The following is a 21272-nucleotide window of genomic DNA, read 5'->3' on the forward strand; positions in this document are numbered from 1 at the left end:
ATATTTTGAATAGCTCTAAAAGTTTAAAGCATAATTAATACATTCAATGTTTGATCAAAAGTCCATCCCCCCCCCCCCCCAATTGCGGGCCTTATTGTCCTCATGTTCGGGAGAGGGGTTCACTGGCATCACACGAGGGAGCTTTGTAGATCGACTGACAATGGCAGAAAGAAAATTGGGCACACCTGACACCCACCTGTCGCTTCCTCAAATAAGGATGTTTGTTATTCCACGAGAGCAGAGAAAGAGCATGCATTCCAGTTGATGTCAAACCAACTGTTATGTATATGTACAATCGTTACATAGTAGTAAAGATAATGTGGTTTATAAGTTAAGAATCAGCTTTTGGGTGTGCACAACCTAAATCTCATGGAGGAACTGAACGACAGAGGGCAGCAGGTTCACAGACCGTCAGAGGAGAACGAGGAGACTTGGACATCGCACGTGTGTCCGACATGAAATGGTTTGGGGAGAGGATGGGGTGGGGTTACTGCACTCTATTGCACATTATTGATGTTCTGTTTTCACAACAATGGAGTGGATTAAATAATGAAACATCTGGTAAAGGGTCCAGTAACTCATTACGTAAGCATGGAAAGGGAGCAATAAAATGAGAAAAGCTACACAACAAAGGGAAATATGAATTTATGGGAAGATGGAGAGAAGGGGAAAAGTTTGGGAAGAAAAAGGAAAAAGGGGAGAAAAGGAGAGGAAACATGGGGTGAAAATCCCACCATATTTACGTACGTAATAAGTGGACGTTCCAGAATGTATTTTCAAATACAATATATAGCTTGCCATCCCTCCCACACTAATGGCAAGCCTATCCGATGCATGAGTGTTAAAAGTTTAGCTGTTTGATTTAATTTTAAAAACTCGTGGTGTCACACGAACAGTTATTTTGCATCCTGCTCACAGACAGACAGACGAAAATTGTTCATGGGGCGACACTTGGCGAAACAGAACAAAGTAGAACGGCACTGTGTAGAGCGCAGACCTCCACCAGGTTGTACAGTTTATGTTTTGTATCCCACTGATGGCCTGGATCTAAACCAAAATCGAATCGGCTTGTTCTTGTCACCGAACCAACTCATCCACCAAGTTTTGTAACAACTCATCCACAACTTTTTGAGATATCATGCTATACATCGTTTTTGGCCCTACCTCACAATTTTAGAAATTAAGACTTTGCTGACCTTTTGACCTCAAAAATAATTGGTGGTTGAATTCGGTGACCTGATATGTAAATCCTCTTCAAATTTCAAGTCAATCGGAAGAAAAATTTAGACTTTTAAAAATCGCACCAAAATTGATGACCTTTGGCCGATGTTGACCTTTTGACCTCAAAAATAATTAGTGGTTGAATTCAGTGAGCTGATATGTAAATCATGTTGAAATTTTGTCAATCGGATGAAAATTGGCAATTTCAGAAATTTGGCCAATGTTGACCTTTTGGCCAAGGTTGACCTCACGTCGACCGATCGACTGTCACAGGGACGGTAACGCCAATCTGCGAAAGTTTCACAATGATCGGCTGAACGTTTTGGGCCGAGGGCGAGCAGAACATGTAAACAAACGAACGGATCAATATATTTTGGACAAAAATTATTTTTCCAAGTCACAAACAGGGGTGAAAACATAACCCCCATCAACCTTCAGCGGCAGAGGTAATGACCTGTAAAAAGAGCATCTCCGCATCACACCCAAACAACAAAATCACCACACTAAATAATAACCACAACCCAAGACAGTAAACTTCCTTTATTCCTTCCATATGGTACAACCGAAACACCTCACCGTTCATATTCTACAATGAGCACAAGATAAAAATGAACGTCAAAGAGAAATGTGCAGGTGTGTGCACTCCCCCCACCCCCTTTTCCTCAGGTATAAAGCACCCTCTCTACACGGGGATAACACGTCATCTGTACCTTTCCAGCACACAACCGCAGGGTAGTTCTGTTGTAGTGCACACGCCTCACTTATTAATATTATTAATTATTATCATTATTATTAAGTTTAAACAACCAAAATTGTTTCCAGTAGCTCGGTAGTAGTGGATTTCAGCATCGTTACCAAGCAGCCACGCAGTTTCGTCCAAAGACAACAACAAAGTTCAGTGCTTTTGTAGCACGTAGCAGCTCCCAGCCCCCACGATGAGGAAAAGATGTCCATGGTGCATCTTGCACTTGCTCGCGAACAATTCACCGTACACTCCAAACCACAGCAGTTTGATACAGCAATATGTTTGTGTATGTGCAGCAGGACAGGCAACGTCAATCCTCCACCCACCCCAAGCACTCTACCGCCCTCCCCCTCCCAACAACCAAGGGGGAAACCACACACTGACAGTTTAACAGTATAAATCGAAGGGCACAAACATTCGCAAAATTCTTCAAAACTCACAACCCTCGCCTCGACCGAGCAAAAGAGCAGAAATATATGTCCTCAACGAGGACGTCGAATTAGAACCTGACGTTGCACGCATCAGCAATGCCAAATCAAGGGTTTTGTGATCAACAATGTTCCGACAAATGTGCCTGCTCTCAGAGTTGTGGAAAGCTATCCATCTATCGTTAACAACCGTGAAAAGATGTTTTGAGAATCTATGCCTATGAATCAAGAATCGAAAGAATCTAGAATCAAGAGCACAGTCTTAGCAAAACTCAATCACTTGATCCAAATGATCATTTCACCAAAGAAACAAACAAACAAATCCGTTCCAGACCATGAAAATGAACTAAAGACTCGTACACAGACTCATGGTCAATGGTGTAGTGTTCAGGTGCGAGACTAATGTGAAGTCGAGTCCTTGGCAGACGTACTATGTGCAAACAAACCTGTAAACAGAGTGCGAACAAGAAGTGGGAAATCCACTGCACTCGTCTCTCGAACAAAGTGCCACGTGTTGGCATCGACGCGTCCAAAACGAAACAACTGTGAGTGCGAAACAACAGTCTTTGCAAGTGCTATTTATGGACGACCAAAGACCCTGAAAATCTGAACATCGAGCTCGGACTAAAGAACCCACCTGAAAAGAAAAAAAAACAAAAAAAAAAAACAAAGAAGACCTTCTCACCATCATGTAGAGAACATCACAGGCGATAACGGTTACATTACAGTATTTAATTCTCCCAGGTTGACGTAAGACATCAAAATCCCAAGAAGGGAACGTGTGATTAGCATGGTTCTTTGCTTGCCATTGAAGGACTCACAGATATTAAAAAAAACCCAAACCAACACCAACAACAGCAACAAAAACTATGGAAAGTGCTACATTTTTCAACACCATGATATTCGCACCAGGACAAAAAAAATGAAAGGTTGTATCAGAAGTCGTAAGCGAACACACGTGTATAATAACAGGCAACAGATAAGCTTGGCTCCTCCATATTTGATCAATGTAAAGAGAAGATGCTACCATGGTCACCTGTCAATTGTTCGTTGGCACAGGGTGTTCGGAGCGGCATGTCGTGTTGCAAGAAAAGTTTTTGTCCAAATGGCCAAATCCTGGATAAATATCCTGATTGGGAGAGGAATTGACCAAAACATGTGGGAATTATAAAAACAAACAAACAAAATCGATATAATAATACAAGATGGACTTTGTGCACCATCAACAATGCCTGTCGGATTGAATGAATTTTTTTAGATCCTCGTGGAGGATCTCTAAGTCTTACTCACGTTGTTGTTCTTCATCTTCTTCTTGTGGACTCTTTTGTTTCACAGCCTACAGTTTTCATCGAAACTTCCAGAAACTTGGCGTATATATGTAGAAATACCCTGCGCAGACAGTAACAATCTCCGATTTTTGAAATTCTTCCTAAAAAAAAAGTTGACGTCATAATATCGCCGCTAAGGGAAATCGCCTACACCATTATCTCCGAAACAAGGCAAGCTGTTTGAATTTTGTTTGTGGGAATCAAGCCGGGCATTAGCACAGATAATTTATCGCAAACCTGATACATCACAATGACGTCATATTCGTTTTTATGACGTCATCATTAAGAGGATGAGGATCTTAGCTCATTTGAGTTTGTTTGTTCTTATCGCAGCAGAATATTATCTTCGACAAAGTGCTAAAAAACTTCATCAACACGCAAGTACCGGCAGCGTCCGCAATTTGAGTGACACCAAATTCAACGCAACAACAGAATCAGCTAGTTCGAACTCTTGGATGCACTATGAAGATGTTCGAGAAGTACTTTGACTAATATGATTCACACAAAAAAAACCTTCCAAGGAAATGTCATTCAAACAAAGATCTTCCAGTTTTACAACCCAGAACTCATTCTCGTGCAGGAGGAATCCATGTGGAGCGTCCAAGAAGCTTTCCATACGAGATTCGGTACTTATTTGTTTTTCCAATATCCAATTAAATGAAATCAGCAAGAAAGATACTACGACTACTGCTACTACTACAACTTAATTCGAATGCCCCAACTATTCCTTCCTTCTTGTGGGAGCAGACGGAACGTTTTTAGCCCAAGTCTTTCAGGAACAAGCTGGCGAGGCCTGACGTTTGATTAAAGGTGGCACGAATTTGGAATTTGAACAGTAACTCACCTAATCTTCTTGAAATACGCCGTAGGATCTTTAACGGCCACCAACAATCACAGTTGTTGTGAGATAGGTCCTCCAGTTTAACGTTCTAATGACGGATGCCACCCCCATTGATGAATCGCCCTGCATGCGAAACACCGGGATGACTGTTTATAGCTGGGTCGAGATTTATACCTGTGCTACACAGCTCAGAGGCATGTGCACATACCTTTAAGGGGTTACTGACAGCCCCCTTCCCCTTCCATATAGTTATATGTTGAAGAATAAAACCTGTACCATTTCTTAGACTTGCATCCTGTTCGCAGAGCTTTATGAACACCCCACCAAGAATCAGTTCCCAGCGAACACCAGTCCTGAGCTAACATCAGTCCCGAGCTAACATCAGTCCACAGCGAGCATCAGTTCACAGCTAGCATCGGTTCACAGCGAGCATCAGTTCACAGCTAGCATCAGTCCATAGCGAGCACCAGTCCACCGCAAGCATCAGTCCCCAGCTAGCATCAGGTCCCCGCTTGTATCAGTCCCGAGTTAGCATCAGTCCACAGCTAACATCAGTCCCCAGCGAGCATCAGTCCTCAGCTAGCATCAGTCCATAGCGAGCACCAGTCCACCGCAAGCATCAGTCCCCAGCTAGCATCAGTCCCCAGCTAGCATCAGTCCCCAGCTAGCATCAGTCTTCAGCTAGCATCAGTTCCCAGCTGGCATCAGTCCCCAGCTAGCATCAGTCCCCAGCGAGCATCAGTCCCCAGCTAGCATCAGTCCCCAGCTAGCATCAGTCCCCAGCTAGCATCAGTCCCCAGCTAGCATCAGTCCCCAGCTAGCATCAGTCCCCAGCTAGCATCAGTCCCCAGCTAGCATCAGTCCCCAGCTAGCATCAGTCCCCAGCTAGCATCAGTCCCCCGCTTGCATCAGTCCCCAGCTAGCATCAGTCTTCAGCTAGCATCAGTTCCCAGCTGGCATCAGTCCCCAGCTTGCATCAGTCCCCAGCTTGCATCAGTCCCCAGCTTGCATCAGTCCCCAGCTTGCATCAGTCCCCAGCTTGCATCAGTCCTCCGCTTGCATCAGTTCTGAGCTAGCATCAGTCCCCAGCGAGCATCAGTCTTCAGCTCGCATCAGTCCATAGGAGCACCAGTCCACCGCAAGCATCGGTCCACAGCGAGCATCAGTCCATGCAAGTATCAGTCCCCAGCTTGCATCAGTCCCCAGCTTGCATCAGTCCCCCGCTTGCATCAGTTCTGAGCTAGCATCAGTCCCCAGCGAGCATCAGTCTTCAGCTCGCATCAGTCCATAGGAGCACCAGTCCACCGCAAGCATCGGTCCACAGCGAGCATCAGTCCATGCAAGTATCAGTCCACAGCGAGCATCAGTCCCCAGCTAGTATCAGTCCCCTGCTAACATCAGTTCTGAGCAAGGATCAGTCCACAGTGAGCATCAGTCCCGAGTTAGCATCAGTCCCCAGCTAGCATCGGCCTCCAGCTAGAAGCTGTCCCCTAGCGAGCATCACTCTGACCAAAATGTGTGGCATGACTTATCGTGAAAAAGCTTGTTCCTAACAAAAACAAGTATCGGCCACATTGAGGAGTGCAACTTCATTTCTGTTACTACTCTCGCTAAAACAGCTGTTTCAACACACATGCTCAGAAGTGGTGAAAGTATTAACATTTCAAAACAGAACGTTCTGACGTTTCCAGCATATCTCGTTCCTATAGGTCATACCAGTCACAGCCCATAAGCTTTTATGTTTTAAAAGTGCTTCATTTTCATCACATCACCTTGTCAAAGAACTAATTTCACTGCCAAGCTGCTGCATTCTATACACACATACCTACCTGCACTACCCAGCAAGGACAATTGGTAAGGAGAACAATTGAAAAGGAAAAACTGAAACCTTGTGTGGTGAAGTGAGAGCGGTCAGAATTACAGTCAAGAGAGTTGAAAGTTTATCAAACTGAAAGCAAGCTCAGTTGCAATGAGGGGGGAGAGAGAGGAGAGGGGGCGGAGAGCTCAAAAGGAACAGCCGGATGATAACTGACATCTGTCAAAATAATTAGACGTTATATTGTTTTAACCAAGTGTGGAAATGAGAATTCAACCCTCCTGAATCCCCACCCCACCAAATAAATATTTCAGGTATTTTTCTTCACCTAATCCCATTGATGCTTTGGCAGCAAGTTAATGAAGTTGGAAGTTTGAACCGAACTAAATGTTGGTTTTCAAACTAATTTTTAAATGATTAGAGATGATATATCTATTACATATCTCCCACACTCTCAAACACCTCCACCTTTACTCAGCACCCCTTCTTCCTTGCATGGATTATACCGATGACCCTTATACAATGTGGACACACACACCCTTGAATTAAACCATCCAAACCTGTACATGTGCATATTTCCCCCACAATGCAATGCAGCAAGTGCTAGATAAAAAATAAAATAATAAAACAGATAAATATCTGCATCAAGTGTTGAAACTCGTTTGCAAGATTGAGATGCCACATGGTAAAGAGCCAAAATCGGAATGGTTATTTGGCATTAAAGCCAACATATCTATCACATTGGTCCTCGAGTATGGTCTTCGGGAAGTGGCGGTGCTTGTTGTCATAACGCTGTTCGATATCAAATGAGTAATTGTGGATCAATAACCCAATACTTTGAGAAAGGCTTGATGCATTGGTTAAATTATTGGAGCATTTCTTTACCGATCAGAGGATATTCTTCGTTCGTATGCACCACAAGACTGCGGGGTAGCATCATTGGCTGAGGGTGTGGCTATGCCGCTGATGCAATGCCCTCTGCTGGTTAGGGCAGGAAATTGTAATTTGTTCACGGTGCCGGTGATAGCTCCCCTACTCTTCGCGAAGGACACCATGGGATCTTTAACGTCCACCAACGAATGCTGGTAGATGTGACACCTGTTTAACGTCAGTCCGAGGGATGGCACACACCTTGATGAATCGCCATGCCTGTGAAACACCGGGATGACAGTTTACAGCTGGGTCGGGATTCAAACACAGGCTGGACAGTTCAGAGGTGAGTGTGCGTACCTCTAGGCATCTAGGCCATCCCGTCAGTCCCTTAACGTCATGACTCGGGTGGGTGCAAGCTTCTTCTTCTTTCGGCAGTCACAACCAGCAACAGAACAATTTGAGGGATGGAGGGAGGAAAGAGTCTGAAATTTGCCAAGCATCACCTCCCCATCCAAAATCGTTCCCTCATGCTTCAGTTAAAATGTGGTGTTGTGTCCACTTTTAAAAAAGGTGCTGGTGCTAGTAGTTTAAGACTATGATTCTATACTAGTTACCCACCCTCACTGTTAAACTCTAATTTCCACCTTGGTTATAACAATACGAACATTTGCGCACACAGCCAACTTGAGTCGTGTTCATTTTTTAGGTTCAAACTAAATTGGTTTCATTAACAAAAATTATTGGACGAAGCGTCCCAGTCTGGTCAGTAAGACTACATCCATCCGCAGCTATTTTGAGGGAAAACAGGCAGAAAAAAAATGAAATAGAAACCCGACCGATGCAGGGTTAAACGACTGCAGAATAAAGGATTTTACAAAAAAAAACAAAAGGTCATTAAAAAAAAGCTAACAAAAAACAACAGACAATCGAGTGATAACAGCGATGGAGTTGCTGAATCAGATCAAACCACACCCTAGCCTGAAGAAATTAAATAATACTGAAAATGGCACGTAAATAAAATTTAAAAACATGACATACAAGACATTGTTAAAGAGAAGCGCAAGAAAAAGTCTGCGATTTGCAAAACAAATGGGTGAATGAAATAATGCTCCCATGAGGACACAAAAGAACGCCTTACAGACCTTAATCCGATGATCCGCAAGATGCAAGATATTGGCACGTATAAAAGAAACCCACTTCGGAAAACAGCACTGAGCATTGAACAATGCAAAGCCTCGTCGGGCTCGGTAGATTACAGTATATCTGAGAATGAACGATCTCTGTTAAAGTCGATCTGCGTGTGGACTCACACGTTCACAGACACACGCTGACCGATTACAATAACCTCCTATAGAGAACCGGTGAGGTTAATAACATCTCTAAAGGTGTCCGTGCTCATTTGGCCTGGTTATTCCACCCCACAGTGTCTGTTCTGATCAGTTTATTGCTCAGCAGTATTCTTGGTCCTCCTTTCCATAGTGCGTACAACTATCAAACCCTCTTCCTGACTTCGGGAGTAAAATTAATGCCTTGTACTGCAAGCAAGATGCCCTGACATGAGCTCCGTTGGATGTGTCACTCGACTATTCCAGCCACATGTTTGCACTCCAAGTGTTACTCAAGAACTTCCTTTACTTTTGGATTGCCGGCGCAACATTCCTCTTGAGGAAGCACTTACTCTCATTCCACACCCGTGGAAGCAACTATCAAACACAGCAGCATATTTTTCCTGATCCTTGTAAAAAGAAAAACAAAGAGAACAAACTTGTCAGCTCCTCTGAACAACCTCCTTTTCCATTGTTGGTGATTATTTTTGGCCGGCGGAGCATCACCGATGATCCGATCGAGATGAAATCAAGGCTGGATCACATCGGTCGGCATGTCTGGAATTCCCACCCGGGCACAAAGCTTGTGCTGCTGTGACCTCTCATTCAAATCCGATCCACTTTGTTTATTTTCTCCATTGTCTAACGTCTTTGATTCATGGGATGGTATCTTCAGGTCTCCTCATGTCTTAGGCCTGCATGTGGTTGAAACAAATTTCAAAAGCTCCTCCATATGCCCAGTGGGGAGGGTAAAGGAAATCCTTGAAAATGGTATTCATTGAGATCGCAATGGCCCTCACTCTTTCTCATTAGATGACTAGCAAATAATTTAATTGCTTTAATTGATCAACCCTTAGCAAAAACTGGATATCTACATGAAGCTCGCTGAACCATTGATCTTGGGTCGCATACTTCACCATGACCACGTGAACCAATTCCGATGCCAGAGGAATTCACTGTGCTTTCTCCACCATGCTAGGTTTCTTCTCATAAACAAAATATGAAACTCTTCACAACCCCAAGCTGAATCATCTGCCTCGTGTCTCAACTAACGAGCTCCACCATGACACGTTCACCATTAAATAGACACGGCGCTCAAGAACCGTGTCGTTTTCCGAATAGCTCGCTCGAACCTCGAAAAGAAACGCTGCCACACTACCCTGCACACCACAACGGTAATTCTAGCCTGTAGTTGTGCACAAGCAAGACAGGGTTAAAGAGTACATATGGCGTAAGAGTGAATCGGAATTCATGGTGCACCATCCGGAAGGCGCCGCTGATTGCTCGATAAATAAACGGATGTGGATGAGAATCTTGCTCGGAATCTCAAATTAATCTCGAGGATTTGGAATTTGTGTTCTTCACTTGATCACTGTGCCAGCACTACCCCCGAGGCTTGTTGTGTTAGCCCAAGACTGGATGCCGCCTGTAAACTCGGTACGATTTGCGAGAAGAGAATGCGTGCGTTATGCTCCGCGCTCGGCTATGATGTCGTGTCATTATGCGGTTATATGAGTGTGATGGTAAATACCTTGTGACAAACCAATAGGGTTCTCAAAATCGAAATTCCATCCCGATCTAGGATGAAGCAGGGTGCAGTGCAGTCAGTATTACATGGTGCCATGACGTAACACATATAATTAGAATATTAATGATGAAATTCACTGCCGTTAACCAACCTGTAATGAATTCGACAATTATTGGGCCTTTAATGCAAGATTCCAAGCGAAAGCCTTTTGGCAAACTCATGCGACGGCCAAAAGATGAACTGGTAAAACAAAAGGATTACAAGTTCTCAATGGTACAAGTAACTAGTGAAATGCGATAACACGTATCGAGTAAATACGGTAAGTGGATACCTGCCAGTTATACCGATTTCAGAACAGAACAAAAAGGGACTCAATGCTCTGCATCTGCTTCGGCAGAGCAAGCAATGTCTACTCGAAAGCAGCGATGCCAATGTGGAAACACGAGGCGATGACGGGGAGAGAAGACGAAAGATGATTAAATATATCATTGTTCAGCAATTAAATATTTTTGTGTGGATTTTTCCCCTGTGTCGGTTTCTGATGTCCTTTTAAGGTCATCTCTTCGAGCATGACCTAATAATATGGGTGTAGATGTCCTTCGATCCGTCCGTCTGTCCGTCCGTCCATTGCGAAAATGATGATTTTCAAATTCCATCTCCTCCGCCATTTCTCAAGCGATTTTGAATTTGATTGTGGCATATGAATCTATAGGACAATATCTAAATTTTGATCAGGCCGGATTTTCGATATTCGCTTTCGTGTCACGTGACTTGAAAGTTGGCAAAAAATGCGAAAATGACGATTTTCATGCGAAAATGACGATTTTCAAAATCTATCTCCTCCTACATTTCTCAAGCGATCTTGAATTTGATTGTGGCATATGAATCTATGGGACAATATCTAAATTTGGTCAGGCTGGATTTTCGATATTCGCTTTCGTTTTCGTGTCACGTGACTTCAAAGTTGGCAAAAAATGCGAAAATGACGATTTTCAAAATCCATCTCCTACATTTCTCAAGCGATCTTGAATTTGATTGTGGCATATAAATCTATGGGACAATCTCTAAATTTGGTCGGGCCGGATTTTCGATATTCACTTTCGTTTTCGCGTCACGTGACTTCAAAGTTTGCAAAAACTGCCCTACCTTCAGGAGGCTATATATTTTCTCGCAGAGATGACCGTCACTCCCGCACAGGGGTAATTTTCTTTTATACATTTGCAACCTGCTTGTAAACCGGTTCTACCTGCGTGTTCATTAAAAAGGAGTCTTTTCCACGTTGCTGGTTAAAATTTGGCCCTGGAAACATGCACAACTCCCGACATGATTGGACGTCACGTGACCTTGGCCATTTCAAATTTTTACACGTTAATCAACAGTCGATTTTATTTAATATTCAGTCCTTTTTGTTTATGTATGATCAAAATAAAATTATTCAACTCTCAATGGTGATTCGTTGTGAGCAAAGCAGTCATACATGACAGCTTGCAAAGTCATTGGTCAAACTACGTACACCAACGGTGGCGTCCTGCCAAAGGCCCACGATAAACTGAGCCCTGCTTTTGCCGTGCGAGAGATTTCTGGAGTCTCATCGATGGCGATGGTACACATCTGTTGACACGGATCGAGTAATGCTAGCCATGGAAGAAAAAGAAAATGAAAAGCTGACTGTATTTGATGATCAGTTATCCAACAATCAAAATGGTGAAAGAATGTTTTGAGTAACAAGTGTTGCTTCGGAAAAAAGACTGAGACGACCGTGTGACCATTGCGGCTTTGAACTTATAGCATGTGTGAGTGTGTTTTAGCGGCTTTGAACACAAATTTGGTCATTATCGAAGAGCGTTTTTACAGGTTTCTTGTGATACCACGAGGCAGTAGTCGTTGCTGCCTGGTTTTGATCTGTACCAAGATGGTGGCTCCCTTATTTGATGTAGTGCCACTCACACTCTCAACGGCAGACAACGCGATTGTATCTATTCTAGAAGAAGACAGACCTTGCATCATAACAAGTGATAGTCTATGAGGTCGGGGTCTTGAAATTGAATCCAGCAGCAACGGTTTGGCCGAAAAAAAGAAAGAAAGCTCTAGTGATGTCGCGACAACACTACTGTGTCACCTCCTCCTTTGAATTTGCACCATTTCCATGCCACGCTCAAGAAACTCATCCACAAGACCGCCACCTGGACCATATTTATGGATGCCATGGCAGTGAAAACACACCCTCCATTTCAAATCGTTGCGACAGGATCCATGCACAGCAGACATCCTCTGTTAACAACTTTGCCGAAGTAGCAAAAAAAAAATTGAAAAAGAAGAAAGAAATGGTAAAACAATTAAGCCAAACGACGAAGTATCTATTTATCCAATTTAGTCTCATCTTCACATCATCACATGTGGTTCAAGCAATTAGGAGAGTTATTTAAAATCAACTATACTGCATTGGGTAAGCAAGTGTAAAGAGCCATTATGCTCAAAGTAGAGTCAAAAGTCTCCCGATGTACTTCCTGAAGCTGAAGGAAATGCACTTTGGCCTTCTAGCAAATAGAAATCACTGGCAAAAGGAAAAAAACATGGCGTGCTCTCCAACACAGCCAACACGAACGTACGTCAGTTTGCTCAATCCACTCCAATCAATTCACCTTGCTCCGGAGATTTTACCATTTGGGCCTCTGGCCTAAATGCAAGTTGTCGTCACAAAATGGTCTCAAACCAAGCTGGAGACAGAACGAGTAAGCAGCAAAACAAGCAGTATGACGGAATGCAGCCGAAGCACGTATCACACCCATACACAACAAACTCGTTATTAAATTACATCCCATGCTCAGAGTTATCTGAATTACAAACAGAGTTATTTTTTGGGGTTAGTGTCTTTAACGTACGCTGTTCAGACTTCAAAGCCATGTTAGCAATATTGATCTTGCACGGCGTGGAAACATCTTGAAATGACCGGAAAGATGCTTGAAAGCACGACAATTGGACAGACATCATAGCGTGTACTAGTTTTTGCGCACGACACACTCACGAGAATTATTTCATAATAACGCGTTTCATTTCCCAAAAAGCACCATGAGAGTTTATCGTGTTGGAGAGCGGCAACCGTAGCACACTTTTTTCTTTTCTGCAAATGCTGTGACCTCCCCGAGTTTTCTGAATGTATGATGTAGTTGTGCCATTCTGTCATTAGAGGGCAGTGTGGTGGCTTGCAGATTCAAAACAACAAAAAAAGAGATGAGAGAATGCACCCAGAAGGTGATCACATAGGGTACTAAGTGGGACAGTCCCAAAGACATGATACAGCCAGAGAGGTGCCAGAGTTACTGTTGTACAGACTCAGAAAAAAAAAAACATAACAACAGGAAGGAGACAGACAAAAGAAAGAAAAGGAACTGGAATCTAATGATCCAAATGCGGGAAAGGATGATAATGAAGTTAAGGAGACCATCCTTACTCTAATACCAGCCCAGGAAAGCCTTCACCCGACGTTTGGAACTCCATCACAGGAGGTGTGGCCGAAGAGATTTGGCCTGCAAGAGGCGGCATGGGTGATGGGTATGGAGGGGCAGGTGAGCCAGGAACAGAACCTCCACCACCCGCCTCCACCACTTCATCTTGGTTGTAGAATATGAAGGGGCACTGAGCGATGAACGTTTCCACCACGTACTTGTGTGACCGCGTGGCCGTGAGTGCATCCACCGAGGAAAAGTCCGGCCGCATGAGCGTAGGCCAGAAGCAGATCGACAGATTTTCGGCCGTCATGAAATTTTCACTGCTGTACTGGCTCACCCTGGGACAAACGGAAGGGAGTCACATGATCAAATCATGCACAGTGTGCACATAGTTAAGAGCAACTACTGCGATGGTTTAACAAACTGCACAAAAAGAGTTCACAAAACAAGAAAAGGTAAGACGACAGGTTATTCAAGAAAAATAATCACATCAATTAATTATCGACTGACTTGTGGAGGTGCGTGATTATAAACCGCAAAACCTCCTGGTTGATTGTCGGCAGTTTTTTCAACTTCCCACGAAGTGCCAACAAGCGGCCGGTCTTGTCTGGAATCTCTGCAAGAAAAATGACAGAAATGCAAGTGTTGGATGCAATATCGAAGTTGGAAGCAGAATAAAAGTATTGCAGCTGAGCTTCTGCCATCAAGGCATCTTGGAAAGATAACAATTTAGATTGTGAAAATGTCCAATAAAAAGTACAATTTTCTGACATTGACAGGCATCAAAAGTGAAAGTGATCATTAGGCACTGACAACAAATTAAAAAAAATTTAGGAAGTCACGCAGAGCGTTAAATCTACCAGCGGATCTCAACCTTGCACGACATCTCTATGTTCCCTCATTTCTCCATGTTCCTGCGTTTCTACATGTTCACACCTTTGTCAGTTTGATGCTCTTGAAACCAAGGCAATCAAGGGCATTGGAATCTCCCGCGATGAAGCTGAGTCTATGGGCCTGTCACTTCGGCATCGCAGACGGGTTGGTGGTCTTTCTGTGTTCGACTACCTCCATTCTGGTCTTGCACCCTCTGCTCTTTCTGTGCTTTGTCCTCGCAGGTTTCTACAGGGTGCACGCAGCCCAAGCTCAACCCCTCCTGATGAAACTACCTAAATCTGGCATCACTGCTCACCTCCACTCGTTCGTTCCTTTTTTTCCCCTGCTTGTGGAACCCACTTCCACATTCTCATCAATCTCATCATTTCCCCCAAATCTTCAAGACAGTTGTTCACCACCATTCCAAATCACCCCCAATCCAAAACCATGATCTTTACTATCCCTATTAACACTCCCCAAGCCCATCTCTTTCCAAATTTCCAGTCTTTTCTTCCTGAGAGTTTGCTTGTCCACCTGATACGTCCTCCTCTACCCCTCATTTCTCCAAATCTCCCTCTATTTTGTTCCTCAACCGTGCTGTTGGTGTTGCCCCACATATCTTTCTACTGTTCTGTTTGTTCTGTTACATCATGATCCGTTCTATGTTCGAGCTCCTCCACGAGCCTCAACTTTGTATTCAAAAAAAGGAACTTCTCAGCACTCAGAAAAACCACAAACAAGCACCTTCCCTGCTGCTTTGAGCTCGGCTTGGCTTGATGATCAAGCTTGTTCCTCTTCGCCAGCTGCTCTCAACCACTCTCCCATCAAAGCAATTTGGCAATTTCTGACAATTTTACAAATCCTGAAGTCAATGGACGCCAAGGGCATCGACTCATTTTTAAAGGATCCTTGAGTGAACGATGTTTCTCGCGAGTGTGAGGCTGTTGGCTGATAATAACAATGATTCAAGTTTGAAAATTTTCTCTTCTTTGAAGGGGTATTTTTTCTTTTGAAAACAACAGCTTTAAAATTAGGAACAAAGGACAGCATACGTCATAAAATCGTCAGGAATTCATGCCGGTGTTGTGTATTTAATTTTGAAAGATGCAATTTCGCTTATGGTACCAAAAACATCGTGCACATAAGTTTCTAACTGTTGGTTGTTCTATAATCGCTTTGAAAAGGTAATAGAAATATGATTGCTGAAAGCTTTTTTAAATGGCATGAATCCATAAAGAAAGCAGCATTAAAATGTGGTACTCTGCTCCAACCTGGCAGTCAATGCACAATGGCTCTCCAATTGCAAGTGTCAGAATCCCAAAGGCAATGTGCCATTGCTTTAGCCGAACAATGCAACTTTAAAGGCCCGACTATATGTTTTTGAGTATTATTGGGAAAATGTTCACATTTCACCTAATGGCTGTTGCTAAAAGCAGCTGGTGATTGGATTTGTAACCTTTTTGGGGAACTTTGATAATTGCTACAATTGGGGCCGTGTACATGTCGTGTACACGTGCAGGTAGGAAAAGGAAGAAAGAAGAAAAGCAGGGGTAAGGCAGACAGATCAAATTATACTGTATATATTTAGAAAACTTGAAGGGGCCTTCTTTGGTCCTAATATCATGCCTAAGGATGGGTAGACTTTGAAACAATTCGATTGGATTCAATTTATTATTTATGTAGCTTCGTGCTTCTCATCTTATAAATAATTTCAAGTGTTTGTGCGTTTATTTGTTATTCTTTCACGGCTGAACGGCAGCACTTAGAGGCCCCAACATTTGGTTGTAGGTACTTCAAAATCTGGGCAAGGTTTTAAGCCACCACTCATTGGTCTTGATGTCAGTTTTGAGGCCGCCAAAGGCCGCTATAAAGTGTATATTGGGATGTGGGGTCAAGCAATGCTGCCGCCGGCCTGCAGGCAAAAGTTAACCACCATGAGGTGAATAGCTCCATAGGTTTTTTCAATGTCCAACACATCCTAAAACCACCCCTGGGAAAAGCTCACCCAGCCGGGAAGCGGCAGGTATCCTCTTCCTAGTTTCAAATAAAATCTCAAAGCATTTTACAAAGAAAAGTAAAAATTAAGAATGAGTAAGAATTAAAAAGGGTATAAATTAACGGAAAGCAACCACAAAAATCTCAGCGTTTATAATAAGTTGATAAATTGTGACCGACGAGGCAGGTCATGTTCGAAAAGGGAGAGAGTTCCACAGTCTCAGAGCATAACGGGAAAATTATTAATCACCAAACGGTCTTCTTCTTGGGGTGGAGAACAACCATGAAATTACCAGGGTATGACGCCTCTTAAAGATAATATCATTTACAATGGGTAGTAACCGCGATGAGAACGGTGTTCGAGCTTCGCAAGGTGAACAAGATATGCGTACAGAACCACTCCTCCCCCCTGTTTCCCTGAAGGAAGTCCGCCAGAACGCACGATGGAAGGATTGAGTGCAAAGCCACATTCAGTGGAAGTACTGCGTACATATTATCACCTAACTGCTAAAGGATCACAATGATGGTGTCGCGTGTTCTGCAGCGGTGATTAAGTGTTCCTGTAATGCCACTTGTTATCTGGTGGTGTATTAAATGTTATAATTGGTGTGATAATGCAGAGCTGTGGTAAACGAAGTGTGCAGTAGTCAACTACCTTTTACAATGTAGATTTGCTACCTCAAAGAGGACATCGTCACCACTTGTACACCTCATCCTGTGTGGTGAGCATACGGAGTGGTGCGATGAAAGTAGGTTGAAGTCCCATGGTGTGTCACACCGAGGTGTACTTTTATCTCTTGGCACTGAGGTGTACAGTTGGAAGCGTGCTCATGGGTTTCTGCACAATCGTCTCTTCCATGTTCTATATCGATAGAAGCCGACCTCGCATGCACTTTCTTGATAAGTTATTTTTAAGGTTCACGGTGACCCTGATTGCATGTTTGATTCATTGTGTCACGGAAAGTGGCACGTGTTATCCTCAACACTACGACACCGTATATTTCTTACTTATGCTTGATATTTTTTCAGGGGGATCGGGGTGGATGGTGGAAGGGAGTATCCAGATATAAGTTTTTGATACAAGTCCATGGAACATATCAGTTTGATATAACGTGAATCCATCACATAAGGAAAGAAAGGGGAAAAGGTGAAAATTCCACCAGTTTTGGAGAATATAAAAAAAATTCCCACTTGCTCTTTTAGCTTTTCATTAAAGCCTTCAACAGTGCTTGTCTGTTAAACACAACATGTCTTTCGATCCTGGCAAATCTCACAATCTCAACATGTCTTCAAATAAACCCACCAATCTCTGTATTTCCATGGTCAGTCAATACGAGAGGATTAGTCTCTTGGAAATTATAGTTCTCACTATTAGCCATGAGCTCATACTGCTCTCCCTTATGGAATGGTCATCTAAAGTGTCATATAAAATGAAACCCTGGTTTATAATGTTTCATAAGAACTGGAAAAAAAACATGCACAGACTGTAGTGAATACATGCACATAGACAAATGGGCTTAGTACAATAAAGCAGGTAAGTGCAACTGAAGAGGTTTACCATAGGCCTCCACCAGGTCGGCATGGACATCACATGGCAGAAGGGGTTCTGGTAGCTCTGTTAGGAAAGCCTTGAGGCAACCAGCTACCGTATTCACATTCAAATCCAGCGCTTCGAAACTCATGAAATGATCTGTGAGGATAAAACACCCCTTGTCAACACCATCTCTAAAACAGAGACGTCATTGGTGATTAAAGGGACAAAAATGGGGTTCATAATTACATTTTATAGATGCACAGCATAAAACAATGGAATAAAGTAAAAACTATACATCTTCTTTCATATGCAGCACAAGGCTGAAGGGCTGCATCATTTCCAAGGTGGTGAGGCTGTGCTGCTGATGCAGTTACCCCTGTAGGTGAGGGAAAGCTTTTGAAATTTGTTCATGGTGCCAGCAATAGACAGCCGACTCTTCACAAAAGACACTGTGGTATCTTTAACGTCCACCGACTAATGATAGCGGATGGGACGTCCGGCTTAACGTCCATTCGAGGGATGGAACACCCATTGATGAATCACCCTGCCTGTGAGACACCAGGATGACAGTTTGTAGCTTGGTTAGGATTCAAGCCCAAGCTAGACAGCTTTGATGTGACTGTGCATACCTCTTGACCATCCAGTGAGGCCAAACTGATACATAAACAATTAAACTATAAGGGCAATCAGTAGAGCACATACCTCTGCCATGAAATTCCTGAACCAATAGAACATTTTGGGGCCAATAATTTTTGAAATATCATGTTATATATAATTTTTGTCCTATGTTGTCCCATCTCTCAATGGTGTAGAATGACTTTGAAAATTAAAAAAGTCTCGTATCTGGATATGGATTCGAATATTCACCAAAATTAAATAAATTTGTCATTGTCACACACCCAACCTGCCCACCAAATTTCATCCGAATCCAAACACAACTTTTGAAGATATCCTGCACACAAACAAACAGACAAACAAGAAAGATGGTGGTTAACATAGCACAACAACAAGATGGTGGTGACACAGCACGAAACTTGCAAAATCCAAAAAACAAATTTGACCTTAAAAATAATTGGAGGTTGAATTCAATGAACAAATCTACAACTCCTCTTCAAATTTCAAGTCAATCAAATGAAAATTGACAATTTTAGAAATCTGGCCTATGTTGACTTTTTGGCCAATGTTGACTGACCTTTTCGCCTAAGTTGAGCTCAAAAATAATTGGTCGTTGAATTCAGTGACCTGATAAGAAAATCCTCTTCAAATTCCAGGTCAATGGGATCAAAATTGAGGATTTTAGAAATGTCACCCATGTTGTTGACCATTGTCGTATGTTGACCTTTTGGCCTATGTTCACCTCAAAAGAATTGGTGGTTGAATTCAATGAACAAATCTACAACTCCTCTTCAAATTTCAAGTCAACCAAATGAAAATTGACAATATTAGAAATGTTACCTATGTTGTTGACCATTGTCCTATGTTGACCTTTTGGCCTATGTTCACCTCAAAAGAATTGGTGGTTGAATTAAATGACTAAATGTGCAACTCCTCTTCAAATTTCAATTCAATTGGATGAAAATTGCCAATTTTAGAAATTTGGCCTATGTTGACTTTTTGGCCTGTGTTGACCTTTTGGCCTATGTTGAGCTCAAAAATAATTAGTGGTTGAATTCAGTGACCTGAGAAGCAAATCATCTTCAAATTCCAAGTCAATGGGATGAAAATTGACAATTTTATAAATTCGTCCCATGTTGACCTTTTGGCCTATGTTGACCTCAAAAATAATTGGTGGTTGAATTCAGTGACCTGATATGCAAATCCTCTTCAAATACTAAGTCAATGGGATCAAAATTGGGGATTTTAGATATCTGACAAACTTGCTGACCTCTGTTGACCTTTTGACCTCAAAATCAATAGGCTTCATGCTTATGAACAACTATACCAGGTTGTGAAGTTTCATGAAGATCGGAGTAAAAGTGTGACCTGTAAGCCACTAACATACAAACAGAAAGACAGCAGACAAACAGACAGAATAACGTACAAGACCAACCAATATACAGTACGTGAAAAATCTTCGATTTTCACAAGTAACACAGACAGGGGTGAAAACATAACCTACGTCCACCTGTGATGGGAAGGTAATGCAGTATCCCAATATCAGAATGCAAAAATTCAATTTGTACTTTGCTTCAATATAAAATGTCTGCACGTCAATGGACACCCAGCACCTTTCGTACTACTTGTACTACTAGATTGGATTGAGAAGCCAAGCAAGAGTAGTGAGCCCTCAGGATAAAATGTGCAAGCCTATCACAATATTTTAGATTGTCTGTAAGGGATTCTCAACTTGGTAGGGAGAAGAAAACAGGTTGGTTCGTTTGCAACATTCCAAACCAAGAAAAATGATGCTTGCCTCACAAAAAGGACAGATTACAGATGGATATAAAATGATCACTTTGCTTGTATTTAATATCAGTGATTTAAATTCATTAAAAAAGTGCTTTTTCCATTTTTTAAAAACCTAAGTTCCATTTTAGAAAACGAAAATTCTGTTTTGTGTTATCGATGGACAAAGAAGCATTTGTTTTTGCACATGGATTGAAAAAAAAATACAATTTTACAGGCAATACTGGTCTTACAGATAGATCCACCATATAAAACAATACTGGTCTTGCAGATCCACAATATAAAACAATACTGGTCTTACAGATCCACAATATAAAACAATACTGGTCTTACAGATCCATGATATAAAACAATACTGGTCTTACAGATAGATCTTCTTCTTCTTCTTTCGGCTGCTCCCTTTAGGGGTCGCAACAGCGGATCATCCGTATGATCCGCAGAGTGATTTGGCACATGTTTTACGCCGGATGCCCTTCCTGACGGAACCCTGGTCGCGTCTTACAGATAGATCCACCATATAAAACAATACTGGTCTTACAGATCCACAATGTAAACAATAATGATCTTATAGATCCACTATATAAAACAATACTGGTCTTACAGATCCACAATATAAAACAATACTGGTCTTACAGATCCACGATATAAAACAATACTGGTCTTGCAGATCCACGATATAAAACAATACTGGTCTTACAGATCCACAATATAAAAAATACTCGTCTTACAGATCCACAATATAAAGCAATACTGGTCTTACAGATCCACAATATAAAAATACTGGTCTTACAGATCCACAATATAAAGCAATACTGGTCTTACAGATCCACAATATAAAACAATACTGGTCTTAGAGATCCACAATATAAAACAATACTGATCTTACAGATCCAGAATATAAAACAATACT

The 21272-nt window shown here is 42.3% G+C and overlaps 1 protein-coding gene across 1 annotated transcript in view; it reads right to left on the reverse strand.

Annotated features, from left to right (window-relative positions):
- Window positions 1–1746: 1746 nt before the first annotated feature.
- Window positions 1747–21272, reverse strand: part of LOC147012178 (rho GTPase-activating protein 5-like) — a 142074-nt gene continuing 122548 nt past the window's right edge. The window contains exons 11-13 of the mRNA XM_085855954.1: window positions 17981–18112; window positions 14065–14170; window positions 1747–13892 (exon numbers count right to left, since the gene is read on the reverse strand). Coding sequence (XP_085712080.1) covers window positions 13553–13892; window positions 14065–14170; window positions 17981–18112 — 578 coding nt within the window. The 3' untranslated portion in view covers window positions 1747–13552. The remainder of the gene's footprint in view (window positions 13893–14064; window positions 14171–17980; window positions 18113–21272) is intronic.

Source organism: Eptatretus burgeri, chromosome 15 (genome assembly GCF_056783735.1).
Source record: "Eptatretus burgeri isolate ZD-2024b chromosome 15, Ebu_testis_v1, whole genome shotgun sequence".
NCBI classification, from domain to species: Eukaryota; Metazoa; Chordata; class Myxini; order Myxiniformes; family Myxinidae; genus Eptatretus; species Eptatretus burgeri.